Here is a 25,063-nt window from a genome sequence, read left to right as displayed (position 1 = left end):
TCCTTGAGAACATCGATATGCAAATATTTTTTTTTCCTGGGTGTGCAGCTAAAGACCCAGCCAGGTCGTCATTTTGCCCGGGCTTCTGAGGAAGTAAGGGCCAGACTTTAGCAGGTGCCGCTGGGCAGCTCAGAGCATCATCTGTCTGGAGATCACAACGGGCGCAGGGTTCTGTCCTAGTTGGGGCAGGCTAGAACCCGCTGCTGTCCTCAGAAACCATGTCCGTGGCTTGGACCGCAGGAGTCGTCCTCCCCAGTGCTGTTTGTGCTCGGGGCACAGCTGTGGCTCTGGCGTCCCCCACCCTCGCCCACCAGCCTCCGTCCAGAGCGTCGCTCCTCACTTAGTCAAAAAGAAGGAGCGTGGCCGCGCACGTCCTGGCAGCAAGAGCTTCTGCCCAGAAGCAACACAGCTCGCTTCTGTTCACGCTGACTTGGTCGAAGGCCCAGCTCAGGGGGCCGGTGTCTTCCTGCCGTGTGCTCCGCTCGAGGACTGGCGTTTGGGAGCAACTCAGGTGACTCCCACGGGCCCGGACAAAATTGGCTTCCGTTGGCTTTAGGTGCTGCTCGGGGCCACCTCCTGAGTCCAGGGAAGTTTGAGGTCTGTGTCGGCTTTCCGTTCTCCATTTGTGTGTGTGGTTTCGGCAGATGCTTACTGGGATCTCGCCAGGTACCAGGTACAGTGCCGGTGCTTACACGGGCTCTGAAAGTAACTGCCAAAGTAAGAGCTCAGTCTGCTTAAGGGAATGCCCCCCCCAAAAAAGGAGGAAGTAATGGCAGTGCAATACCAAACAATTTAGTGGGATCAGCACAATGGAAAACTCTAGAAACGCTCTGACTGCCGCAGGGTGAAAGAAGTTAGGGCTTTGCAGGCACCGTACATGCAAAGAAGGTATGACCTCCTTTGAAAATCTTTAGAGCACTCACTAAGCCAAGTCTCCCCTCAGCAAGGGACGAATAAGATCATCTTTTAACTGTGAAACTCTGTGAAGTTCACAGAGCGCTCTATGTTATCCCCCTGCTCAACACGCACGAGACCCTCGCAAGGGAAGTGGGAGGTTTTGTCACCCATTGACAGGTGACAAAACTGAGAGAGGATTTAAGTGACTTTCCAAGTTAGCATCTACCCTTTGTGTTATCTTTTCCACTCTTCCCTTTGTTCCCACTCATCCCGCGTGTGACAGAAACCACAGCCACGTCTGCGTGACGTTTGCTGTGGCCCTGTGCGAGGTTCAGTGACCTCCCCGAAAAATAAATGAACTGTGACAGTGGCCTTTATAGCTGGATGCAGCCCCCTATGATCTGCTTCATATTTTAGCGGCCGGCCAGCCCTTCCCGTCTGAGCAGCAGCACAGGGGAGCTGCCTCGCTTGGCGCTCTGACATCTGGAAGGACGGGTGTCACCTGGGTCTCATCCTCCTCTCTGGGGCTCACACCCCACTCGGGATGTTGCCTTCCCCCCGGGGAGTCCTGGGTTGCCCAGTGTGGTGATGGAATTCTTGCCAAATGTTGTCAAGAGACCACACCGTCACTACATCAAAAATTAGTGATGGACTGTATGGTGACGGCCATAATATTAAAGAAAAGAAGAAAAAGGAGCCACATTGTCAAATGTGTGATCACGCACAGAGAACCCTGCTTCCCAAGCCGGAGTGCTTAAGAGAGAAAGAAAGTAGCCTGGGAATGTTCTGGTTGATTGCTCGAATGTATCTTGTATGCCTGTCAACAGCAACAAAATAATTCCAAGTGTTTCCGCGCTCTCTCTCTCTCTCTCTCTTCTTTCCTTGCAGAGTAGAAATCCCCTTTGTGTTTCAGCTGACGCAGTCTGGCCTCGTCCACGGCCTGGCGTTCTGGTTCGACGTGGCCTTTGTGGGATCTCTGTAGGTATCACCCCCTTCCACGCCCGCTCGGGCCCCGTGCTGTTCCGCACCGTGTGTGATCGTGACTCCAAGGTGTTCTAAAGTGCTCACTTCTCTGGGTTTCAATAAAATAAAGCACTGATGCAAATGGAACTTTCAGATTTTAGGGCCAAGTTGAAATGAGGCCGTTTTCCGCAGTGTCCTTTTGGCCCTGGCTAAAATCCTGGGAAACCTATGGAGCCAGTTGGATTGGGATTTGAAGGAAGGACGGAAGGTCCGGGCTTTATCATCCCTCTTGGTTTTTTCCAGAATAGGTGGTGGGAAGGACCCCAGGCACCCGCCTTGGCTTTCTCTCTCACCATCCTGGTTCCAGAACAGCCTGTGTCCAGGTGCAGCCAGACTTAGACCTTCCCCTTCTCTGGTTCACACCGTCAGCTCCTTAGGCTAGAACCTTCCTCAGTGACCAGGCAGGCATGGACGGCTAACGCTAACAGCCACGGCGGTGACATCTCCATCATGTATTCTTTCCCCCTCCTGAAAAGATCCGAAACCCTAAGGGAAGAGAGGAGACAGACCACCTCCAAGCTGATTCTCAGTGTCTGGCATTTCTCATAGGGGCTGCACTATCCCCGCCCCCCAATCTGTGCTCTCCTCCGGACTCCCCCTACTCCCTTGCCAGGCTTTCTCGTGTTCTCTAATGAGTGAAGACAGCTGCTCTGGGTCACGTGGCCAGGCAAAAGGCAAACTTCTGCAACACACTCTTCTCCTCTCCGTATAAAAGCAGGCAGGAGTGGTGATACAACATGGGGGCTTAAGTGGGTAGGGGAAGAATCCATGAAACAAGATGGGATAGGGAGGGAGAGAAACCATAAGTGACTCTTAATCTCACGAAACAAACTGTGGGTTGCTGGGGGGAGGGGGGTTGGGAGAAGGGGGGTAGGGTTATGGACATTGGGGAGGGTATGTGATTTTGGGTAAATTGGAAGGGGAGATGAACCATGAGAGACTATGGACTCTGAAAAACAATCTGAGGGGTTTGAAGTGGCGGGGGGGTGGGAGGTTGGGGTACCAGGTGGTGGGTATTATAGAGGGCACAGCTTGCATGGAGCACTGGGTGTGGTGAAAAAATAATGAATACTGTTTTTCTGAAAATAAATAAATTGGAAAAAAAAATCAGTCATAAAAAAAAAAATAAAAAAAAATAAATTGTCATACTAAAAAAAAAAAAAAAAAAAAAAAAAAAAAAAAAAGCAGGCAGGCCCACCATTGCATCTGCAGAGAGAGAAGGACTCGTGGGTCTGTGATAAAGCTCAGGGAGCTTGGGGGGCTCAGCGGGGAGGGGATCCCTAGAAGCCTCATCTGGGCTGACAATCAGAGAGAAAGAAAAGGATGTATGAATCATTCCTGCAGCACAGAAGCGTATTTGTCCAAGGGAATCCACGCATTTATGTCTCCGACTTTCCCCAGTGAATTTGTTCCTGCGGGAGCAAGGGAGATAAGCCAGACGTGGCCTGCTCCAAGGGGAGAACTTCTTTGAAGTTAAACGCTTTATCCTAAAAAGCTTTCAAAAATTTGCATTCTACTCTAATCTACTCTGAGTATATTTTGATCTAGAAGTGGTTTATGTTACTTAGCTAAATTTTGTCAGATATCGCCACAAAATCTTCAAGTCAAAATGGACCCTTCCTCCGTCCAAGCCAGAGACACAGCCTGAGCCCAGGACAGGTGACCTTGGTGTTGGAGGCCCAGCCAGGTGTTCTCACCTCTTCACATAAAAGGAAGAATGTCCATTTAAACACTTTCACACACATACACATGCAGGAAGGCTGAGCTGGAAGGAGTGTTAAAAACCATCTGCCCAGGAGCTTTTCTGGCCTCCAGAAGCCTCATCAGGTTCTCTGAACAGGTTGGCATGAGACAGTTAAGAGCCCAGCTCCAGACTCCTCACCCTGACAGATGCTTTTCAAACAAATCCTTTCCTACTTGAACTCTGTTACTTGTTAGACTTCGAGTGAAATTTGATGCAGAAGTAGAGGCACGGCTTTGAACCTGGCTCTCCAGCTGTCCTCTGTGTGGCATTGGGAAAGTCCTTTAACTTCTCTGGGCTGACCTCATTGAGCTGTTGTAAAGACTTAGGGGGATGATACACACAGAGCTCTTGGTCCAGTGCCCGGCTCAGGGCAATGACCTAAACTGAGCTATCCTTATCTTTAAAGGATTCCATGAGTCGGAAACCCTGGAAGACCCAACTCTCAACCCAAGTCCCCAGGGCAGCCCATTAAATTTGAGCCTGGGTTGTAAATGTCTCTTCACTCTTTTCTTGCCCCGCAGGGTAACTGTTTGGCTGTCAACAGCCCCGACTGAGCCTCTGACCCACTGGTATCAGGTGCGGTGCCTTCTTCACACTCCTCTCTTCGCCAGAGAAGGAGAGACCCTCTCGGGGAAAGTGCTGTTTGTAGCCAACAGACGGTAAGCAGGAGCGTCCTGACGGGAGACCACCTCTGCATGCTGCTCACTGATGGGGAAGGGGGTGCAGGAGGTGCGAGCCTTCCCAGGACCTAGAAGCGTGCATGGCGTGGTTTACCAAAGCCTGGCTGACTTTGCCAGGTGCGCTCAGCTGCGGGGCTCAGGGCGGCAGGGATGGGGAGCTTGGGCTGACTCAAGGGCAGCGTTCTCCAGCTGACCGCAGAGGAAGGAAGGGCATCCATCTGCTCAAGGGAACGCTTACCAAAGACTCGAATTATCAAGTGCTTTAAATCCCACGTCAGCTTCCTGGCCTTCCTTGCAGCTAGCCACACCCCCCCCCAAATTTAGCCCAGCAACATCGATCTGTACCCAGGGGGACAAGCATGGCAGGGCCGGTGCACCCTGTGTCAGCCAGGACTGGCGGCTTCCCTCTGATAATGGGTTTCACGAGGCCTTGGCAGGGATTAGTTTGATTCATCTCATTTTTTAAATGCTCTATTTTCTTTCACCTTGCTGGAGCTTCTCCTGGGTGAATCAGAGGAGAAAGGATACAGCAGAGTGGTTCAAGGACTCTCTGGATCTTAAGGGTACTCACAGGTCATCTCGCTCTACTTCCTTCCCTCCCTCCCTCTCCCGCTTTCTTGGGCTTGTTCTTGAATACTCCTGTGACAGAGAGCTCACCACTTCACATACCAACCCCTCCGTTTCTGAAGTCTTGATTTCTTCCATTACAAAAACCTAACGCATTCACATGTACATTCAAAACTACAAAAGCGTCCAGAGCCCACACACACTGCCAGCCCTCGCCCCAGGCCCCAGATGTGACCCTGTGCTCCATAGCCTTTCCAGCGATTGTCTGTGCATATACTAACCAAAAGTTTTCATGGGGTTTTTATTGTTGTTTTATAAGAAGAGTAAACGAACAGTCTCCAACTCACATTTTTACTTAGCAGTGAGTCCTGGATCTGTGCAGACAGGTTGTTTTGTCATTTTACTAAATGCATCAGAGATGGACATAGAACATGTCTTTTTTTAAGTTGCTGGGGTTTTTTTTTGTTTTGTTTTGTATTGTTTTGTCTTTGGCCATTGCAAAAAACTCTACATTAAATACCCTTGAACAGGAAGATTGTACAGTGGCAAGAATACTTCTACGTGAGATCCCTAGAAGTGGAAATGCTAGTTCAGACGTTATCTGTATGTTATGCACTGATAAATACTGCTTTTCTCCATGGTTGTGCCAACTTCCACTCAACACTGCAGCAGACAGCTTTGTGCATTCTTGCACTTCTTTCCCTGCATTGCCCGTTACTGGTCTCTATGGTTTTTGCCAGACCCAAAAATCACTTTTTAAAAGTTGCATCTTGTTATTTGGTGTCTATTTCTTTAACTATTACTAAGATTAAGTAACTTTTCATACAGTCTTTGGCTATCAATGTCATGTACTTTAGACATCTCTGATGATTACAAAGTGACTCTTGCTGTCGACCCTATCTACCACTTTCTGTTCATTGTACTCATTTATCTTACTTCCGCTTCTGAGGTCTGTTCAACCTCCCAACGGTGCTGTAACTATTTGGAGAGTTCTTCCAAAATCCTCCCAGCCTTCCTGCCTTTTGGCTAACATCTTCAACTCCTCACTCCTCTAAGAATGATTTTTAAATTGTCTGAGATTTTAAGTTCTCCCCCTCTGGAAATAAATCCGGTTCCTGGGACGTTTCCAGAAAGTGGTTCACAGGAGAGGCGTTCCTGTGGCTGGAGAGTCATGGCAGTGTTCATGCATCTGCTTTCCTCACCTCACACTCTGTCCTGTTCAGTCCTGGCGCAGAGACATCCTGCTTCCTGCAAACATGGCTGCCCAGCGCATCTCCAGGTGGGTCTGCTATGTCACCGTTCTAGATGCGTCTCTGCCTGGGAGCCTTGCCTGCCCTTGTTCCTGCACAAGATGCTACAAACAAGGACTAAAACTTGTGCAGTTCAGAAAACGCTCCTCGTCTTCGGGGCCCATGTTTTGGGGAGCACTCCCTGAGAACGGCTGCCCGGGGCTCTCCTGCTTCTCTTTGCACTTCTGTACTATTTCCCCTATGACCCACGACCAATCTCAAGTGCTTTTGTATCCGTCATGCATATGCTAGAGTTGGTAGATTAGATCTTTCTCACGGTTGGACAGAAAATGAGGTCTGTGGTCTGCAGTGTCTTTCTGTTCTGCTTGTTTGGGGATGGCTTTCAGGGAAAAATGGGAGAACACTGATTTTTACCATGTTTACCCTGAAAGTTACCACTTTCTTCCTGAATCTTCATAAGACATCTATGTAATGACCAGTTCTACAGGGGGGAAAAAAAAAGGCTCAGGAACAGTAGCCCACATCAGCCTGGAGTTTGGACTTGCCTTTTCTGCTTGATAAATTTTTGCTTTCAAATATTTGTGTGTTAACATACCACAGGGTACTATTAGGTGAGTGAATTTAAACCATCTTATTGTTTCATTACTTTTTCTAACATATCTTGGGTTTCATCCTCATCAGTCATACTTTCCTACTGTCCTCTCCTTCGTTCCCCTAGTCAGGAAGAAAGAAGCAAACCATTCACCTCCCACACCTGTGTCTTGACTCCCAGCTCCTCCAGCCCTCCAGCCCTTTCCTAAAATACCGATCTTATATTGCTGGTATTTGCCTTTATGTAAGCATTCCAAAAAGAAGGCCCGAGTCTCACTCTATGGGTATCCCTCCTCACTTAATATACTTCAGAAGTTCAGCAGTGATGTGGAATGACCACTTGAATGAAGAAGTCATAGCTGATGATCCTTCTCTTAGTAAGAATTTCATCTGGCACAGCTGAAAGAAGACGCTAAGATATTATAGACCCACAATGCTTTGCAGCAGGAATAAAGGGAGGGGGTGGGAGGGAGGAAGTTTTTCATATTAGAACCAGCACCCAGGTATAGTGAGAGAGGCCAGCCTTGGGTGTCTCCTGGTTTTGTCCAGTCTCCTCTGCCCATAGTCGGTGCTTGAGTGATCTTGAGCAAGTTAATGAATTTCTCTAGCCACAATTTATAGTAATTGTGTCATCAGGCTTGGCAGGTATTAGAGAAAACATAGTATAGTCATCAATACACAGTAGATCCAGAGAAAATCTTAGCTTTATTTTCTCCTGCCTTATTCTCTTTCTTTCTTTTTCTCATCGTATCCCATCAGAGTGTTTGCTTGAACATTCTTCTCTTCCTTGGTATTTTCCATGAACCTCTGCACTTCCTGAATGTCAGCACTTTGATGCTCTTTTCAGTAAGGTGTTTGTCCTGCCTTTGGAGAGGAGAGCCCCCTTCCCTGCTGTCAAACAGTCTTTATAACCCCGGCCTGCTGGGAGAATGTGCGCAGCCACGCAGGCGGGGCAGTGACCGCCCTTTTCTTCCCAGCCAGGCCAGGGCCATTTATGATTGGATCATTAGCATTTCGCTTTCCGCCGCCCCCCATCCTTCTGGAGCTCTCATTTATTTCGGTGCTTGGGACAGTCAAACAGAACTCACCTTACTTAGAACCTTTATTGAATTGACATCCCTACAGTTCATAGATGTGGCATCCATGATGCTTTTTGGTCACATGCACCTAGGAGTAAAAACAATTTATGTATGTGTCCTCCAAGTATACTACTACTTATCTTTTAATTACGTGAGTATACTACAGTAATAATAGAAAGCATAAGACAAAGTGCTTGATATAGAGATCTATGCATATATATGTATGTATATACAATTATATACACAGACACACATGCATAGACATGTCTCTGTGTGTGTATATATATATATATACACACACATAGAAATTTATGTAGTGTGTATCTTAAAAGATACAAAAATAGAAATAAAAAGAATGAATGGGGAAAAAAAACACAAATATATGTAGGCTGATTTTGGGTCTAGCTCAGCGACTTACCCTGGGCCAACATTTTTTGGAACAGAACTTAAAACTTTTGGATCCCTCTGAGGGATCCCAACTGAGGTTTGCCAGGGAATTTGGTTTACAGGGAGCTTAATGAGCTTTGTTTTCGGAACTAGAAGAAATGCTGACCAGAGGGCTTGGGAGACTCCGAGTGCTTCCCCTAATGGTCATAACTGAACTTGCTTCAGCTGGCACTCAGCTTCTCTGAGCCCAAATACCTATGTTTCGGACTGCTGCATCAGAAGGAACTGTAGGGGATGCTCTCGTGTCTGATTAAGGGTAGTGAAGTAATAGTATTTGCAGACGGCCTTTTGCACGACGTTTCTTTGTTCTTCAGTGGTCCTCAGAATCTTCTAGCTCGAACCCTTTGGTCCTTTACATGCTTGGTGTCTCCTTGGTTGCGTTGGTCCCCATAATCAGACTCTTACTGAACCCTCCCACCTTAGCAAAACCTGAGAACTAGGTGAGCCTAACACATACCGTAACCGTTAGCTGGGGTTTAGAATCCAGCATTTACCTAGTGAATTCACTAGTGCTCAGGAGTGTCACGTGCACAACTGTATTGGCTTCCAAGGACTGGCAACATTCAAAATAAGAGCTCCACATTTTCTTCCATACCCGAGTGTACCCGCCTCCTCCCGGGGCATGCTCAGTCCAACCCTGCTGAAGAACACTGGGGTGGTGTCCATGCCAGTGAGGTTCCAGCTAACTTCCTTCAACATCAGTAAACCCTCGGTGGCGTGGGCCCTTTTCTTCCCACGCTTCCACTACTTCTGTTTCTCCAACCCCTTCTCTTTTTTTTTTTTTTTTTGACAGCTCTTTCCATATTTACTTTTATATATATATTTTAAATTATTTTTATTAACATATAGTATATTATTTGCCCCAGGGGAACAGGTCTGTGAATCATTGGGCTTACACATTTCGCGGCACTCACCATAGCCCATACCCTCCCCAATGTCCATAACCCAACCACCCTATCCCTGTTCCCCACCCCGCAGCAACCCTCAGTTTGCTCTGTGAGATTAAGAGTCTGCTATGGTTTGTCTCCCTTCCCATCCCATCTTGCTTCATTTTTTCCTTCTCTACCTCCCAGACTCCCCGCCCAGCCTCTCAAATTCCTCATATCAGAGAGATAATATGTTAATTGCCTTTCCCTGATTGACTTATTTCACTCAGTGTAGTACCCTCTAGTACCATCCACATCACTGCAAATGATTTTGCAAAAGATTTCATTTCTTTGGATGGCTGTATAGAATTCCATTGTATATATATACACCACATCTTCTTTATCCATTCATCTGTTGATGGACATCTAGGTTTTTCCATAGTTTGGCTGTTGTGGACATTGCTGCTTGTAAACATTCGGGTGCACTGTGCCCCTTCAGATCAATACATTTGTATCTTTAGGGTAAATACCCAGTAGTGCCATTGCTGGGTCGTAGGGTAGCTCTATTTTTATTTTTATTTTTTTTTTTGAGGAACCTCCATGCTATTTTCCAGAGTAGCTGCGCCAGCTTGCATTCCCACCAACAGCATAGGAGGGTTCCCCATTCTCCGCATCCTCACCAACATCTGTTATTTCGTGACTTGTTAATTTTAGCCCTTCTGACTGGCATGAGGTAGTATCTCATTGTGGTTTTGATTTGTAGTTCCCTGGTGCCCAGTGATGTTGAGCCCTTTTTCATGTGTCTGTTGGCCATTTGGATGTCTTCTTTGCAGAAATGTCTGTTCATGTCCTCTGCCCATATCTTGATTGGATTATTTGTTCTTTGGGTGTTGAGTTTGCTAAGTTCTTTCTAGATTTTGGATAGTAGCCCTTTACCTGATATGTCATTTGTGAATATCTTCTCCCATTCTTTCAGTTGTCTTTTGGTTTTGTTGACTGTTTCCTTTGTGGTGAAAAAGTTTTTATCTAATGAAGTCCCAATAGTTCATTTTTGCCCTTGTTTCCCTTGCCTTTGGCGATGTTGCTAGGAAGAAGTTGCTATGGCTGAGGTCAAAGACGTTGCTGCCTGTGTTCTCCTCAAGGAGATTGATGGATTCCTTTCTCACATTGAGGTCCTTCATCCATTTTGAGTCTATTTTGGTGTGTGGTGTAAGGAAAGGCTCCAGTTTCATTTTTCTGCATGTGGCTGTCCAATTTTCCCAACACCATTTGTTGAAGAGACTGTCTTTTTTCCATTGGATATTCTTTCCTGCTTTGTCGAAGATGAGTTAACCAAAGAGTTGAGGGTCCATTTCTGGACTCTCTATTCTGTTCCACTGGTCTATGTGTCTGTTTTCATGCCAGTACCATACTGTCTTGATGATGACAGCTTTGTAATAGAGCTTGAAGCCTGGAATTGTGATGTTGTCAACTTTGGCTTTCTTTTTCAACATTCCTCTGGCTATTCAGGGTCTTTTCTGGTTCCATATAAATTTTAGGGATTATTTGTTCCATTTCTTTGAAAAAAAATTGTGGTATTTTGATAGGGATTGTATTAAATGTGTATATTGCTTTAGGTAGCATAGATATTTTCACAGTATTTGTTCTTCTAATCCATGAGCACGGAACGTTTTTCCCTTTCTTTGTGTCTTCCTCAATTTCTTTCATGAGTATACTTCCTAGTTTTCTGAGTATAGGTTCTTTGTCTCTTTGGTTAGGTTTATTCCTAGGGTATCTTACGGTTTTGGGTGCAATTGTAAATGGGATCGACTCCTTAATTTCTCTTTCTTCTGTCTTGCTGTTGATGTATAGAAATGCAACTGATTTCTGAGCACTGATTTTATATCTTGACACTTTACTGAATTCCTGTATGAGTTCTAGCAGTTTTGGAGTGGAGTCTTTTGGGTTTTTCACATAAAGAATCATATCATCTGCAAAGAGAGAGTTTGACTTCTTCTTTGCCAATTCAGAGGCCTTTTATTTCTTTTGGTTGTCTGATTGCCGAGGCTAGGACTTCCAGTATGATGTTGAATAGCAGTGGTGATAGTGGATATCCCTGCCGTGTTGCTGATCTTAGGGGAAAATTCTCATTTTTTTCCCATTGAGAATGGTATTCACTCTGGGTTTTTCATAGATGGCTTTGATGGTATTGAGGTATGTACCCTCTATCCATACACTCTGAAAAGTGTTGATCAAGAAAGGATGCTGTACTTTGTCCAATGCTTGTTCAGCATCTATTGAGAGTATCATATGGTTCTTGTTCTTTCTTTTATTAATGTATTGTATCACATAGATCTGTGGATGTTGAACCATCCTTGCAAGCCCAGGTATAAATCCCACTTGGTCGTGGTGAATAATCTTTTTGATGTACTGTTGGATCCTATTGGCTAGTATTTTGGTGAGAATTTTTGCATCCATGTTCATCAGGGATATTGGTCTGTACTTCTCCTTTTTGATGGGGTCTTTGTTTGGTTTGGGGATCAAGGTAATGCTGGCCTCATAAAATGAGTTTGGAAGTTTTCCTTCCATTTCTATTTTTTGGAACAGTTTCAGGAGAATAGGAATTAATTCTTCTTTAAATGTTTAGTAGAATTGCCCTGGAAAGCCATCTGGCCCTGGACTCGTGTTTATTGGGAGATTTTTGATGACTTCCTCAATCTCCTTACTGGTTATGGGTCTGTTCAGGTTTTCTATGTCTTTCTGGTTCAGTTTTGGTAGTTTATACATCTCTAGTAATGCATCCATTTCTTCCACATTGTCAAATTTTCTGATGTATAGTTGCTCATAATATGCTCTTATAATTGTTTGTATTTCTTTGGTGTTGGTTGTGATCTCTCCTCTTTCATTCATGATTTTATTAATTTGGGTCCTTTCTCTTTTCTTTTTGATAAGTCTGGCCAAGAGTTTATGAATCTTATTAATTCTTTCAAAGAACCAGCTCCTAGTTTCTTTGATTTGTTCTACTATCCTTTTGGTTTCTATTTCATTGATTTATGCTCTGATTTTTATTATTTCTCTTCTCCTGCTGGGTTTGGGCTTTCTTTGCTGTTCTTTCTCCAGCTCCTTTAGGTGTAGGGTTATATGTGTACTTGAGACCTTTCTTGTTTCTTGAGAAAGGCTTGTATCTCTATATACTTACCTCTGGGGACCGCATTTGCTGTGTCCCACAGATTTTGAACAGTTGTGTTTTCATTTTCATTTGTTTCCATGAGTTTTTAAAATTCTTCAATTTCCTGGTATTTGTGTTCTTTTGAACTCAAATCAAAAGAATCATATCATCTGCAAAGAGAGAATTTGACTTCTTCTTTGCCAATTCAGATGTCTTTTATTTCTTTTTGTTGTCTGATTGCTAAGTTCTTTAATTTCCTGGTATTTTAGTTCCTTTGAGTATTTCATGTATTTGAGTTCTTTCCAACCTTCCTCTTATGATTGAGTTCTGGCTTCAGAGCATTGTGGTCTGAAAATATGCAGGGAATCATCCCAATCTTTTGGTATTGGTTGAGACCTGATTTGTGACCCAGGATGTGATCTATTCTGGAGAATGTTCCATGTGCACTCAAGAAGAATGTGTGTTCTGTTGCTTTGGGATGGAATGTTCCAAAAATATCTGTGATGTCCATCTGGTTCAATGTGTCATTTAAAACCTTTATTTCCTTGTTAATCTTTTGCTTAGATGATCTGTCCATTTTGGTGAGGGGGGTGTTAAAGTCTCCTACTATTATTGTATTACTGTCTATGCATTTCTTTGATTTTGTTATTAATTGGTTTATATAATTGGCTGCTCCCATGTTAGGGGCTTAGATATTTAAAATTGTTAGATCTTCTTCCTAGATCCCTCAAATATGATATAGTGTCCTTCATCATCTCTTATTATAGTCTTTGGCTTAAAATCGCATTTATTTGATATAAGGATTGCCACCGCAACTTTCTTTTGATGTCCATTAGCAGGGTAAATTGTTTACCACCCCCTCACTTTAAATTTGGAGGTGTCTTTGGGTCTAAAATGTTTTTCTTGTAGACAGCATATCGATGGTCTTGTTTTTTATCCATTTTGATACCCTGTGTCTTTTGATTGGGACATTTAGCCCATTTACCTTCAGGGTAACTACTGAAAGATTTAATATTAGTGCCATTCTATTGCCTGTAAGGTGACTGTTACTGTATCTTGTCTCTGTTCTTTCTGGTCTGCTTCTTTTAGGCTCTCTCTTTGCTTAGAGGTCCCCTTTCAATATTTCCTGTAGGACTGGTTTGGTGTTGGCAAATTCTTCTAGTTTTTGTTTGTTTTGGAAGCTTTTTATCTCTCCTTCTATTTTCAGTGACAGCCTAGCTGGATATAGTATTCTTGGCTGCATATTTTTCTTGTTTAATGCTCTGAATATATCATGCCCATTCTTTTGGGCCTGCCAGGTGTCTGTGGATAAGTCTGCTGTCATTCTAATATTACTATCATTGTATGTTGTAGACCTCTGGTCTCTGGCTGCTTTCGGTATTTTGTCTTTGTCACTAAGACTTGTAAGTTTTAGTATTAGATGACGGGGTGTGGACCTATTTTTATTGATTTTGAGGGGAATTCTCTCTGCCTCCTGGATTTTGATGATTGTTCCCTTTGCCATTTTAGGGAAAGTCTCTATTATAATTTGCTCCAATATACCTTCTGCCCCTCTCTTTCTTCTTCTTCTGGGATCTCAATTATTCTAATACTGTTTCATCTTACAGTATCACTTATCTCTCAAATTCTTCCCTCATGGTCCAGTAGTTGTTTGTCTCTCTTTTGCGCAGCTTCTTACTCTCCATCATTTGGTCTTCTATATCACTAATTCTCTCTTCTGCCTCATTTATTCTAGCAGTAAGAGCCTCCATTTTTTATTACACCTCATTAATAGCTTTTTAAATTTCACTTGGTTAGATTTTAGTTCTTTTATTTCTCCAGAAAGGGATTCTCTAATATCTTCCATGTCTTTTTTGAGTCCAACTAGCACCTTAATAATTGTCATTCTGAACTCTAGTTCTGACATAATACCAATGTCTGTATTGATTAGGTCCCTTGACATTTGATATTGCTTCTTGTTCTTTTTTTGTGGTGAGTTTTTCCTCCTATATTTTATCCAGATAAGAATATATGAATGAGAGAGTAAAATTTTAAAAGGGTGGCAAAGACCCCAGAAAAATATATGCTAACCAAATCAGAAGAGACCCAAAACCAGGGGAAGACAAGAGGGGGAAAAAAATAATAAAAAATTTAAAAATATAGTTATTAGACTGTGAATAGAACTGAGCCACCCACTTGATTTTGGGTGTATTCTGGTCTCTTATAAGAAACTACCTCCCAAAATTTTAAAGAAAGAAAAACTTATATATGTTCAAAAATAGAGGTAAACACAATGAAGAGATGGAATATGACTGTAAAGATGAAAAAGATTTAAAAAGATTTTAAAAGGTTTTTTAAAAGGAATTGGTAAGATAAGTTGGTTGGAAAAAGAAAAAAAAAAAGAATATGATCAGACTGGAGCTAGATTTAGGGTTTATTTTGATCTATTAGAAGAAATTATATCCCAAAATTTTAAAGAAGAAAAACCTATATGTATACAAAAAATAAGGTTAAATACAATGAAGGGCTCTCTCTCTCTGCCTGCCTCTCCATCTACTTGTGATTTCTCTCTGTCAAATAAATAAATAAAATCTTTAAAAAAAAATACAATGAAGGGATAAAATATGACTATAACCATGAAAATTTTAAAAGATTTTTTAAAGGTATTGATAAGATGAAATAGTTAAAAAATGTTTAAAGAGGAAAGAAGAAAAGTTTAAAAAATAGAATAAGAAAAAAATAAAATTAAAAAAATTTTACTTTGCAATACTGAAGGATCATGGGAAAAAAGCCATGAATTCTAAGTGTTGCTTTCCCCTAGCTCTGGAGTTCCACAGTTCTCAGTTACTAGAAAACTTGGTCTTGGCAGGATGTTCTTGCTGATCTCCTGGGGGAAGGGCCTGTTCCAGTGATTCTCAAATGTCTTTACCCGAGGTGGAACTGCACCACCCTTGCCAGGGGTTGGGCTAAGCAATCTGCTCAGGTTCACTCTTGGGAGCTTTTGTTCCCTGGGCACTTTCCCTAGAGCTCTGGAGGACCGGAATGAAGATGGTGGCCTCCCAATCTCTGGTTTGGTAGGAGCTAAGAGCCAGGGCCCCACTCCTCAGTGCACCCTCAGAGAAAAGCAGTCAATCCTTCTCATCTCCTGGGTCTCCGGCCACACTCCAAGCTCCCCCAGCCCGTGACCGAGCGTTCCTTTTTCTGTCTCATGGCCCTGTTTGGAGTCCCAAAATGCAGCAGATTCCTGCCGCAGGCTCCCGCACTGCTTCTCCTGAAGGAGGAAGGAGGGAGTCTCCCCAGATCTACCACAGGGTCGCTGCTCAAAGAGCAGTGGCCTGACTGCCTCAGATCACAGTTTAAGGTAACTCCGATCTGAGAGCTCACTCCTCAGCTCTGTCTCTGTAGTCGGCTTCCCTGCTTTCCTATCTGCGAGCTCTGCTACACTCAGATACCCAGTCATTCTGTGACCCCACGGGTCCTGAGACCATACTGTGCCCATGAGGGCTCTACCCCTGCTTAGCCTCTGGAGTGATGGCCCTCAGTGGAGCAGACTTCCGAAAGTTCTGATTTTGTGCTCTGCTGGTCTACCACTTGCTGGGAGCCGGCCCCTCCGCCCCTTTCCCCGCTGCGGTCTAGCTTCCCGTCATGTCAGGTTCACTTCTGCACATGTCCTACCTTCCCAAGAGGGGTCGATTTTCTGTTTCTAGAATTGCTCCTCCTCTTCTCTTCTATCTTCTATTGAGTTTGTACATGTTCAGAATGGCTTGATAACTATCCAGCTGAACTCCTGTGACCTAATGCTATTTCAGTTTCCTAGTTTTCTGCCATCTTGCTTCCTCTCTCTATTTCCATCTTTCTCTCCACCCTTTTTCCTTGGCAGTCAGCAATGAGCCTCTCCCTCCCTCTACTGTACCTTTCTGTTTTCTCTAATAAAACAGAATTACCACATTCCCTAGAAAGACATGCCCTGCATATGTTGTTCCAATATCTGCTTGATGACAAAAGAAATGTTGGTATACAAAGCAATGATTTTGCACTTAATCCTGAACTAAAGTATGTCCCCACGTATGTCACTTGACTCCATCTCCGTAGATTTAAAATAACTAATTCTGGCAGAGAATGAGGTTTTGTTTTTGTTTTTAGAGAATACACATTGCCACATAACTGGTTCAAAAGAATCCATGGTTATTTAGGATCCTGTGTCCAGTCTTAGGGAAGAGTCTCCATTATTAGTTGCTTTATCCACATTGCACATTAATTACGGAGTCTGGAGTCGGCCTCCTGGGTGTCGTGGCACCAGGATGACCTGCTCCTGGAATAGGAGAGTGCATGGTTTTCATGCTGTCTTAGGAAAGGGCACATTCTCCCGTGGTTGGGTGAATCACTATCAAATTAGCATGTCCAACCATCCTCCCCACCGCCCTCTGCCCCTGCCACCACAGAAGGGCTTTGAGGACAAACTTCATCTCTCACTCATCACCCTGAGCCATGGCCTAACATAACATGAAGCTCTTTTTGCCTTCTGGAAAGCCAGGACTCTGCGGTTGGGTCAGGGAGAAGAGCAGGTTGAGAGAAGTGAGTATAAAGTGACAGTGTTATCTAGCATTCTGAAGAGAGCCTTGGTGAACACCCTATGGCACAAACGTCCTGATTGTTCTTCCCGACCACACCTGGGGCCACGCAGGTCTCCCTTGTGCCTTTTATGCATCCGTGGGCACACACATTTGCACAGACCTTGGCGTCCCCCATTTCTGGTTGAAGTCCTATAGTAATTACTTCAAATATTGTTAAGAAGGTGTCTTTCCTTTGGGAAAAATATGCATGTGTGTCACTCTCTGAATTACCTGTGAGACTTTCTCAGCCTTTCCATGACCAGGAGGGCTGCCTCCCTCCCAAGAGCTTGGTGTCTCTGTGTCTCACTCCCCCACATCTATCTTTTGGTATCACAAATGCAGTGAACTACTAGATGTGGGTATCATGGAGGAAACTTACAGCAGAGTAGTTTGGAGTTAATTATAGGAGTTGAAACAGAATTGAAGAACATCTTTCTTTCTTTCTTTTCTTTTCTTTTTTTTTTTAATGTTTATGTAGGCCTGTCTTTCCCTCTTACTTTGTCTGGTGCTGATAAAATCTAGAACTGGAGCTACAGGTTTCATAGGATCTGACATTATATGTAAGCCTTTCCATTATGGATAATGACAGGGTAGGAGGCCTTTGTATCTTTTAGTAATTTCTGGAATTTGAAACGGAAGCCAAATAGTCAAAGAAATTCAAATTAAAATAATAACATGTTAACCCCAAACATTTAAAATATTAAGGATTTGAAGATGTGTAATGAAATTAGCCTTTTTTTTTCAATTTATTTATTTTCAGAAAAACAGTATTCATCATTTTTTCACCACACCCAGTGCTCCATGCAATCCGTGCCCTCTATAATACCCACCACCTGGCACCCCAACCTCCAACCCCCCTGCCACTTCAAACCCCTCAGACTGTTTTCCAGAGTCCATAGTCTCTCATGGTTCACCTCCCCTTCCAATTTACCCAAATTCCCTACTCCTCTCTAACACCCCTTGTCCTCCATGCTATTGGTTATGCTCCACAAATAAGTAAAATCATATGATAATTGACTCTCTCTGCTTGACTTATTTCACTCAGCATAATCTCTTCCAGTCCCCTCCATATTGCTACAAAAGTTGGGTATTCATCCTTTCTGATGGAGGCATAATACTCCATAGTGTTTATGGACCACATCTTCCTTATCCATTCATCCATTGAAGGGCATCTTGGTTCTTTCCATAGTTTGGCGACCGTGGCCATTGCTGCTATAAACATTGGGGTACAGATGGCCCTTCTTTTCACGACATCTGTGTCTTTGGGGTAAATACCCAGGAGTGCAATTGCAGGGTCATAGGGAAGCTCTATTTTTAATTTCTTGAGGAATCTCCACACTGTTCTCCAAAGAGGCTGCACCAACTTGCATTCCCACCAATCAAGACATACAAATGGCTATCAGACACATGAAAAACTACTCATCATCATTAGCCCTCAGGGAGATTCAAATTAAAACCACATTGAGATATCACCTTACACCGGTTAGAATGGCCAAAATTAACAAAACAGGAAACAACATGTGTTGGAGGGGATGTGGAGAAAGGGGAACCCTCTTACACTGTTGGTGGAAATTAGATTTTTTTAAAGATTTTTATTTATTTATTTGACAGAGATTACAAGTACGCAGAGAGGCAGGCAGAGGGAGGGGGGTGGGGAGAAGCAGGCTCCCTGTTATGTTTACATAACATATGTAAATATGTTATTACATGTTTATAATATATTATAAAAATATAAATATTTGAAAGTGGGGAATTATTAAACACATTATGCTATACCCATGTAATACTACTAAAAAATATATTGCCAAGAATTATAAGATAGGGGCACCTGTGTGGCTCAGTTAGGTTAAGCGTCTGCCTTTGGCTCAGGTCATGACCTCAGGGTCCTGGGATCCAACCCTGTGTTAGAATCCCTGCTAAGCAGGAGTCTGCTTTTCCCTCACCCTCTGCCCCTCCCCACTATTCATGCTTTCTCTCTTGCTTTCTCTCTCTCCCAAATAAATTTTTTAAAAGAGGAATTACAGGGTAAGTGCTTGTTTATGTTAAATAAAATTAGGAGATATGAAGGAATATTTTAGGTGATTTTATTAAAAATTTACGTTTATAAAAAAATGGTAGTAGGGAAAATAATGGTGAGGTAATATAGTAGAAGAATCTTCATCCAGTGATGTTATGGATTATTTTATTTTATTTTTATTTTATTTTTAATTTCTATTTTATTTTTCAGTTCTACAAATGAATATGTAATACTTCATAATCTGAAGAAATACATATTTTTTAAAAGATTTTATTTATTTGTCAGAGACGAGAGCTCAAGCAGGGGGAGCAGCAGGCAGAGCAGGCATACATGTGACTAATAAAAATCCCATGCACATAATTCCTCCAGATTAGTCATCAAGGATATGTGTCTTATTAGCTGATCTTATCAGCCAGTTCTCGCCAGAATTGCATGAGCCTTCATCTGGGGTCTCTTAAAATCATTCACATTTATTAACTGGCAGTCTGCAATTTTATGTCGGTATGAGATTTTTAAATTATCCAGTCTTTGCACAATTAAGATTGTTTTGGTACCTCCGTGGGTGACCCAGAAAGTACCTCTGTTAATTAAAGCCATTCCTGTCATTGCCATTGGTAAAACCAGAAGCACAATTAACTTTGTAATTTTGTAGATCACAAGACTATAACTGTCAAACTCTTCTAACAAATAAATATCAGTAGCATCCAGATAAGCTCACATGGGCCTGTACGAGATGCCACCCATGCACTCTTCAGACCCTCATGAGGTAGGTGGGTACGTGTAGGCAGGGCCCTCCGTGCATGTGAAGATATCTGGTCTTGTCAAATGATGGGTTTTGTTTTGTTTTGTTTTCTGCCATCCAGACAGAGCTATGACATTCAGATTGTGGCACTGGTAAACCAGACAGGCTTCAGATCTGGGAACATCCTCGATTTAAAGAATCCTTTCTTTAGGTAAGATGTGCTCTCATCCATTTCACACCCACACATACAAAATCTCAACTGACCATAGGACCTGGTAAAGATAGTCAGACTGATTCTATCTTTCCCAAGAGGAGAAAAAAAAAATCTGCTCTTCCTCTTTAAGGAGACTTGGATCTTGAGATGGAGCTGAATGTTTTCTGTTCCATGAAATGGAATTCAGTGTGTACCAGTCTGATCCTGAAACAGGGAGCACTGGGTAGTCCTACAAAGCGAGCCCTCTCGTTCCAGCTGAGCTCGAATGAGCTGTGTGACCTCAGGCAAAGTCACTTCCTTCCGGCATTCGGGTTTTCTCTCACCTGCAAAATGTGGAGTTTAACTCTGTGCTCCTCTGACCTTCCCTCACTAACAGATGTTGTTTTTGTAGTAGGTATTCTTTTTTTTTTTTAAGATTTTATTTATTTGATAGAGATCACAAGTAGGCATAGAGGCAGGCAGAGAGGAGGGGAAGCAGGGTCCCCGCTGAGCAGAGAGCCCGACGCGGGGCTTGATCCCAGGACCCTGGGATCATGACCCAAACCAAAGGCAGAGGCTTGAACCCACTGAACCACCCAGGCGCCCCTGTAGTAGGTATTCTGATTCATCTAAAACATGAAGTCCATTGAAAATGTGTTTTTGAGACTTTTTTGAGAGCGTGTAAGTCAGGACATACCTCTCTTTAGAAGCTGTGCAGATTGTGTGTGATACAAAGAACTTGCCACAATGAGATGGACACGACAGATCTGGAGAAACTCCCCATCTTTACACCCAGTCAATAGGAGTGAAGTCGTGAAGTCAACCCAACAATTAAAACCACTGAACACGGTCACTCTTTTCTTTCTTAAAGACTTTATCTCATGTTATAATGTCTCCCAAGGCTTTTATTCAAAGCATTATGTCTTATAGTACTTTTTGAAAAGCGTAAAGAGAGGAAGAAACATGGGAAACCAAACCAGGAATTCTTTGGCAGAGATGGGAAAATGAAATGGTGACTTGGGATGTCATGGGAGGAAAAAAAAAACAAGCAAGGCTGCCATTGTTTACGTTGTGTGCAAGTTGTCACACATAGTAGGACTCTTTAAAGCCTATTCCCGTTGAGGGATATGGGTGCCGTCTTTAATTCTGAGGGAAAGGGGGTGTTCTCCCTCCCATCCTCCTACACAATCCTGTCGTATAAAGTCAAGGGCATAGACTGTGGCCTCAGAACAGGCTGACTGTTCACTAGGACGATTTAACCTGCCTAGGCCTCAGTCTTCTCATCTGTGAAATGGGGTAAACAACATAAGGCTGTCCATACCATGTCCAAGTACTTTACAGTTGACATAAGTAGTTTTCAGTAACTGTTACTTTCCTGTCTTTCTCCCTTTGCTTACTAGTCTCTGTACTCCCACTTTCTCAGTAAGTAAGTTAGGTGATGATCTGTAGTTCATTCCAGACTGAATCATTTGGATTTGGGGGTAGAAAATGAATTCTCATAGGGTTTTAGAAAACCCACCTCTTGAGGGCAAGAACCACGTGAACTAGTAACTCTTGAGTCCAGCTTTCACTTTTAACCAGGAAACACGGGGACAGGGCCTGGGCCTTGGCCTTCGCCAGCCCCTGCTTTGCACAAAGGCACAAACACATTGGCCACAAGGTCAAAGTGCGGACTGGTTTAGGTTGAGTGATACTCAAGGTGGCTACAGGACTGTCAAAACAGACGGAGAGGGGTGGGGGTGGTGGGGACAGCCGATGCCTCTCCTTTTCCCTTCTTCTCTCATTCAGCACCAAGTCAGACTTATGTATTTAATTAAATAATTAAGTAGATAAGGTTGCTTAAAATGTGACTCCCTTGGGAATTCCAGATCTTGATTGTATTTTTTTCACCAACTCTTCCCTAATGTCTAGGCCTCAGTATCTTCAGTGAGGATGTGTGCTAAATGACCAAATCTTGGAGAGCACGTAGCCTGTAGTAGATGCTTGGTTAAATGTTCAGCTATGGTAATGTCCTTCTGCTCCCTGACAGTCAACTCCAATCTGCTACTGAGGAACAGAAAAGCGGGACGTGTGTGTGTGTGTGTGTGTGTGTGTGTATGTGTGCACGCACACTTGTGTGTGTTAGGGAGAACTAAAATAATTGGCATTACTGAGAGGAATTATTGGTAATTTTCCATCAAAATAAGTAACTTTATCTCCACCTGATTTTTATTCTGTCTATTTTTAGGGCTTACTATAGACTTACACATAAAAATGAAAGATTCATTTTTGTTTTTTTTTTCTGATCCCTGATACCATCTAAAAACATCTAATGTGGCATGCTAAAAACATCTCAAGATCTACAAGTTAATTACTAAAAACATAAACATCCACCATTAGAGTCAATTGATTTTCGACAGTTGCAAAGGCAATTAATGGAGAGGTGATAGTCTTCCGAAAGTGGTGCTGGAAAAATGGACATCAGTACGCAATAAAAACAGTGACCTCCCGTCCGTATCTCAGACTGTCTATGAAAATTAGCTCAAAAGGGATCATGGATCAAAACAGAAAACCTAAAAATATAAAACCTTGAGAATAAAACATAGAAGAAAATCTTTGTGATCTTTGGTTTGAACAAAAATTTCTTAGCTATGACCTGATTCCTGGAAAGAGAAAGAGAAAAAGGATAAATTGTCCTTTATGAAAATTAAAAACTTATCTTTGAAAGACACATGATAGAATGAAAAGATGAGTTACAAACTAGGTGGAAGTATTAGGAAATTCATCTATCTGAAAAAAATAAAATAGTATCCAGAATATAAAAAGAATGTATGATATAATACTTTTTAAAAAGCCCAGTAATAAGAAACCATTTTGTTCAGGACAAGAGATTTGAACAGACTTTCCTTCAAGAAGATATAATAGCAAATAAGCACATGAAAAATGTTCACCCTCATTAGCCAATGGGGAAATGAAAATTAAAACCATAACAACATGGAGCACTGGGTGTGGTGAAAAAATAATGAATACTGTTATGCTGAAAATAAATAAATTAATTTAAAAAAACATAACAACATACCGCCACATGTCTGTGAGAATGGCTTAAAATAAAATAAAAATTCGGATGATAGCAAGTGCTGGTGAAGATGTGGAACTACCAGAATTCTCATTCATTGTTGGTAGGAATACAAAGTGGTACAGACTTTTGAACATAGTTCACCAGTTTCTTCTGTAGTTAAAAATGCACTTACCAAATGACCCAGCAATCTCATTTCCAGGCATCTACGCAACAGAAATGAAACTGTATTTGAATGTTTATGGCAGTTTTATTTGTAATCATCAAAACTGGAATCGACTAGAATGTCTTCTCAATGGAGAATGAACCAACTATGATCCATGCATACAATGAAACAACTTTCAGGAACAAAAAGGAAAGAAATACTGATGCATTTATAATAATACAGATGAATCTCAAATAAACTAAGCTATAGAAAGTGAAAGAAACCAGACTCAAAAGGCTACATAATATATGATACCACTCACACGACATTCTGGAAAAGGCAACACTGCAGGTTCAAAGAATAGCTCGGAAGGGCTTGGGGAAGGGTTAGCTATGAAGAGATGTGGCGGCAGTTCAGGCGGTGGAACTTTCTGTATCTTGACCATCCTGGTGGCAGGATATGCCTGGATGCATTTGTCAAAACTTGCAGGACGACAGTAGAGGGGCTGAATTTTACTGTATGTAGATTTTTCCTCAATGACATGAAAACTTACTGATTGGTGTATTTCATTTAAAAAAAAAAAAAACCACAAATCCGCAAAACACCAAAACTGTGTAAAGAGAGAGCAGAAAACAAACAGTGTTAGGCCAGCCAGTGGCGAGGGATTGCATGAGGGCGTTGTTTACAGTGAGTAATCTGGGAGGCTTCTCGGAAGAAGTGGCAACTGAGTGGTGACTTAAATGTCAGGAAGCAACTGGAATGGGCAGATATGCAAGCAGAACCTTCTACGAAAGCACCGTGAGGGCAAAGTCCTGGGGCAAACCAAGCCTACGAAATAGCAAGAAGAGCAAGAAATAAGCTGGTGCTTCGTCTTTGCTGTAAACCTATTAAAAAAAGAAAAAAGTTCTCTCAGTGAACAAAAATCTGGATCATCATCTCAGATCTGAATTTAGGCTATGCATAATCAAACTTACTAAATATAGTGGGTAAATATAGATCTACGGCTGCCCATAAAAACTTCAGGAAGGGCACGGGAGTGGGAAGGAGGGAGGGGGAGGGGGCGAGGAGGGAGAGGGAGGACAGGAACCCCCAACCAGCTTGCCCGCCGGGAGCTTTGGATCGAGGTGGGACTTATTTACTCAGTATCATAGAAATCACCTTCTCTGTTTTAGGTTTGCTTAGAAGATAGCCACAAGCCAATCGATAAGTAAAATGAAGACCTGAGAAGTCCCTCAACACCGAAGTTCATATTTCGTGTTCCAAATATGCACTCTAAATTTTACAAGGATGATTAGGTTGATTTGAATTCGTATTTTTTTCCTAAATATAAAATGTGCATCCTCATTTTATTGACAAGTCTACTTCTCGGTGCTTCTTAGACTGGCTTTTTACAGCTTTCTGCATATAGCTGAAGAAGAATTTTTTCCTCAATTTGTGATTTCTCTTTATTACTGTTTCCGTAAAGCCAACAGCTCTGCTTTCATTTTTGAAGTATTTACAAAAGAAATTTAACAAAGCCCTACCTCATGTTTATATGTATGCGTATGTATGGCATAACACAAGAGCATGTTAGGAGTGAGCTTCTATTTACAATTTTAAGCTGTTTTCACCGATCATCTCAGCCAATCAACAGTACTTTCTAACTCAGCAGTGTGTTAAAGAATTTTTGCCTTATTCATGTAATGGAATAATAGGACGTCAGGAATGTTCTTTATTGGCCATATTTGATGACTGTATGTAGTTAAGGAAATAAAGATGGACCCTTTGTCAGTTCTTTTAGGTTTACAATAAAAAGGTACAGTGTGAGATACCAGTGAGGCCTCTCCTTTACTTTAAGACATTTGTTATATGTCACACGTCAAAGGGTGATGAAAGATGATCTTTGCAAAGAGCAGGTTTTCCCCTGGCCCAGACAACTCTTATAAAAATGGATGTCGCATCAGTATGACAAGCTAATGAAGCCCGCAGCAGCCCGCCTGCTCGGGGGCGGGGGAGTGACAGAAGCTGGAATCAAACCACAAGGACAG

General features: G+C 42.6%; 1 protein-coding gene across 1 annotated transcript in view; it reads left to right on the top strand.

Annotated features, from left to right (window-relative positions):
• Positions 1-24,455, top strand: part of LOC122916788 (histone-arginine methyltransferase CARM1-like) — a 93,527-nt gene extending 69,072 nt beyond the window's left edge. Inside the window, exons 7-10 of the mRNA XM_044264172.1 lie at positions 1,786-1,875; positions 4,186-4,323; positions 19,765-19,854; positions 24,209-24,455. Coding sequence (XP_044120107.1) covers positions 1,786-1,875; positions 4,186-4,323; positions 19,765-19,854; positions 24,209-24,218 — 328 coding nt within the window. The 3' untranslated portion in view covers positions 24,219-24,455. The remainder of the gene's footprint in view (positions 1-1,785; positions 1,876-4,185; positions 4,324-19,764; positions 19,855-24,208) is intronic.
• The last annotated feature ends 608 nt before the right edge of the window (positions 24,456-25,063 follow it).

Source organism: Neovison vison, chromosome 9 (assembly GCF_020171115.1).
Source record: "Neovison vison isolate M4711 chromosome 9, ASM_NN_V1, whole genome shotgun sequence".
Taxonomy (NCBI): Eukaryota; Metazoa; Chordata; class Mammalia; order Carnivora; family Mustelidae; genus Neogale; species Neogale vison.
This window is presented reverse-complemented; position numbering and strand designations above follow the sequence as displayed.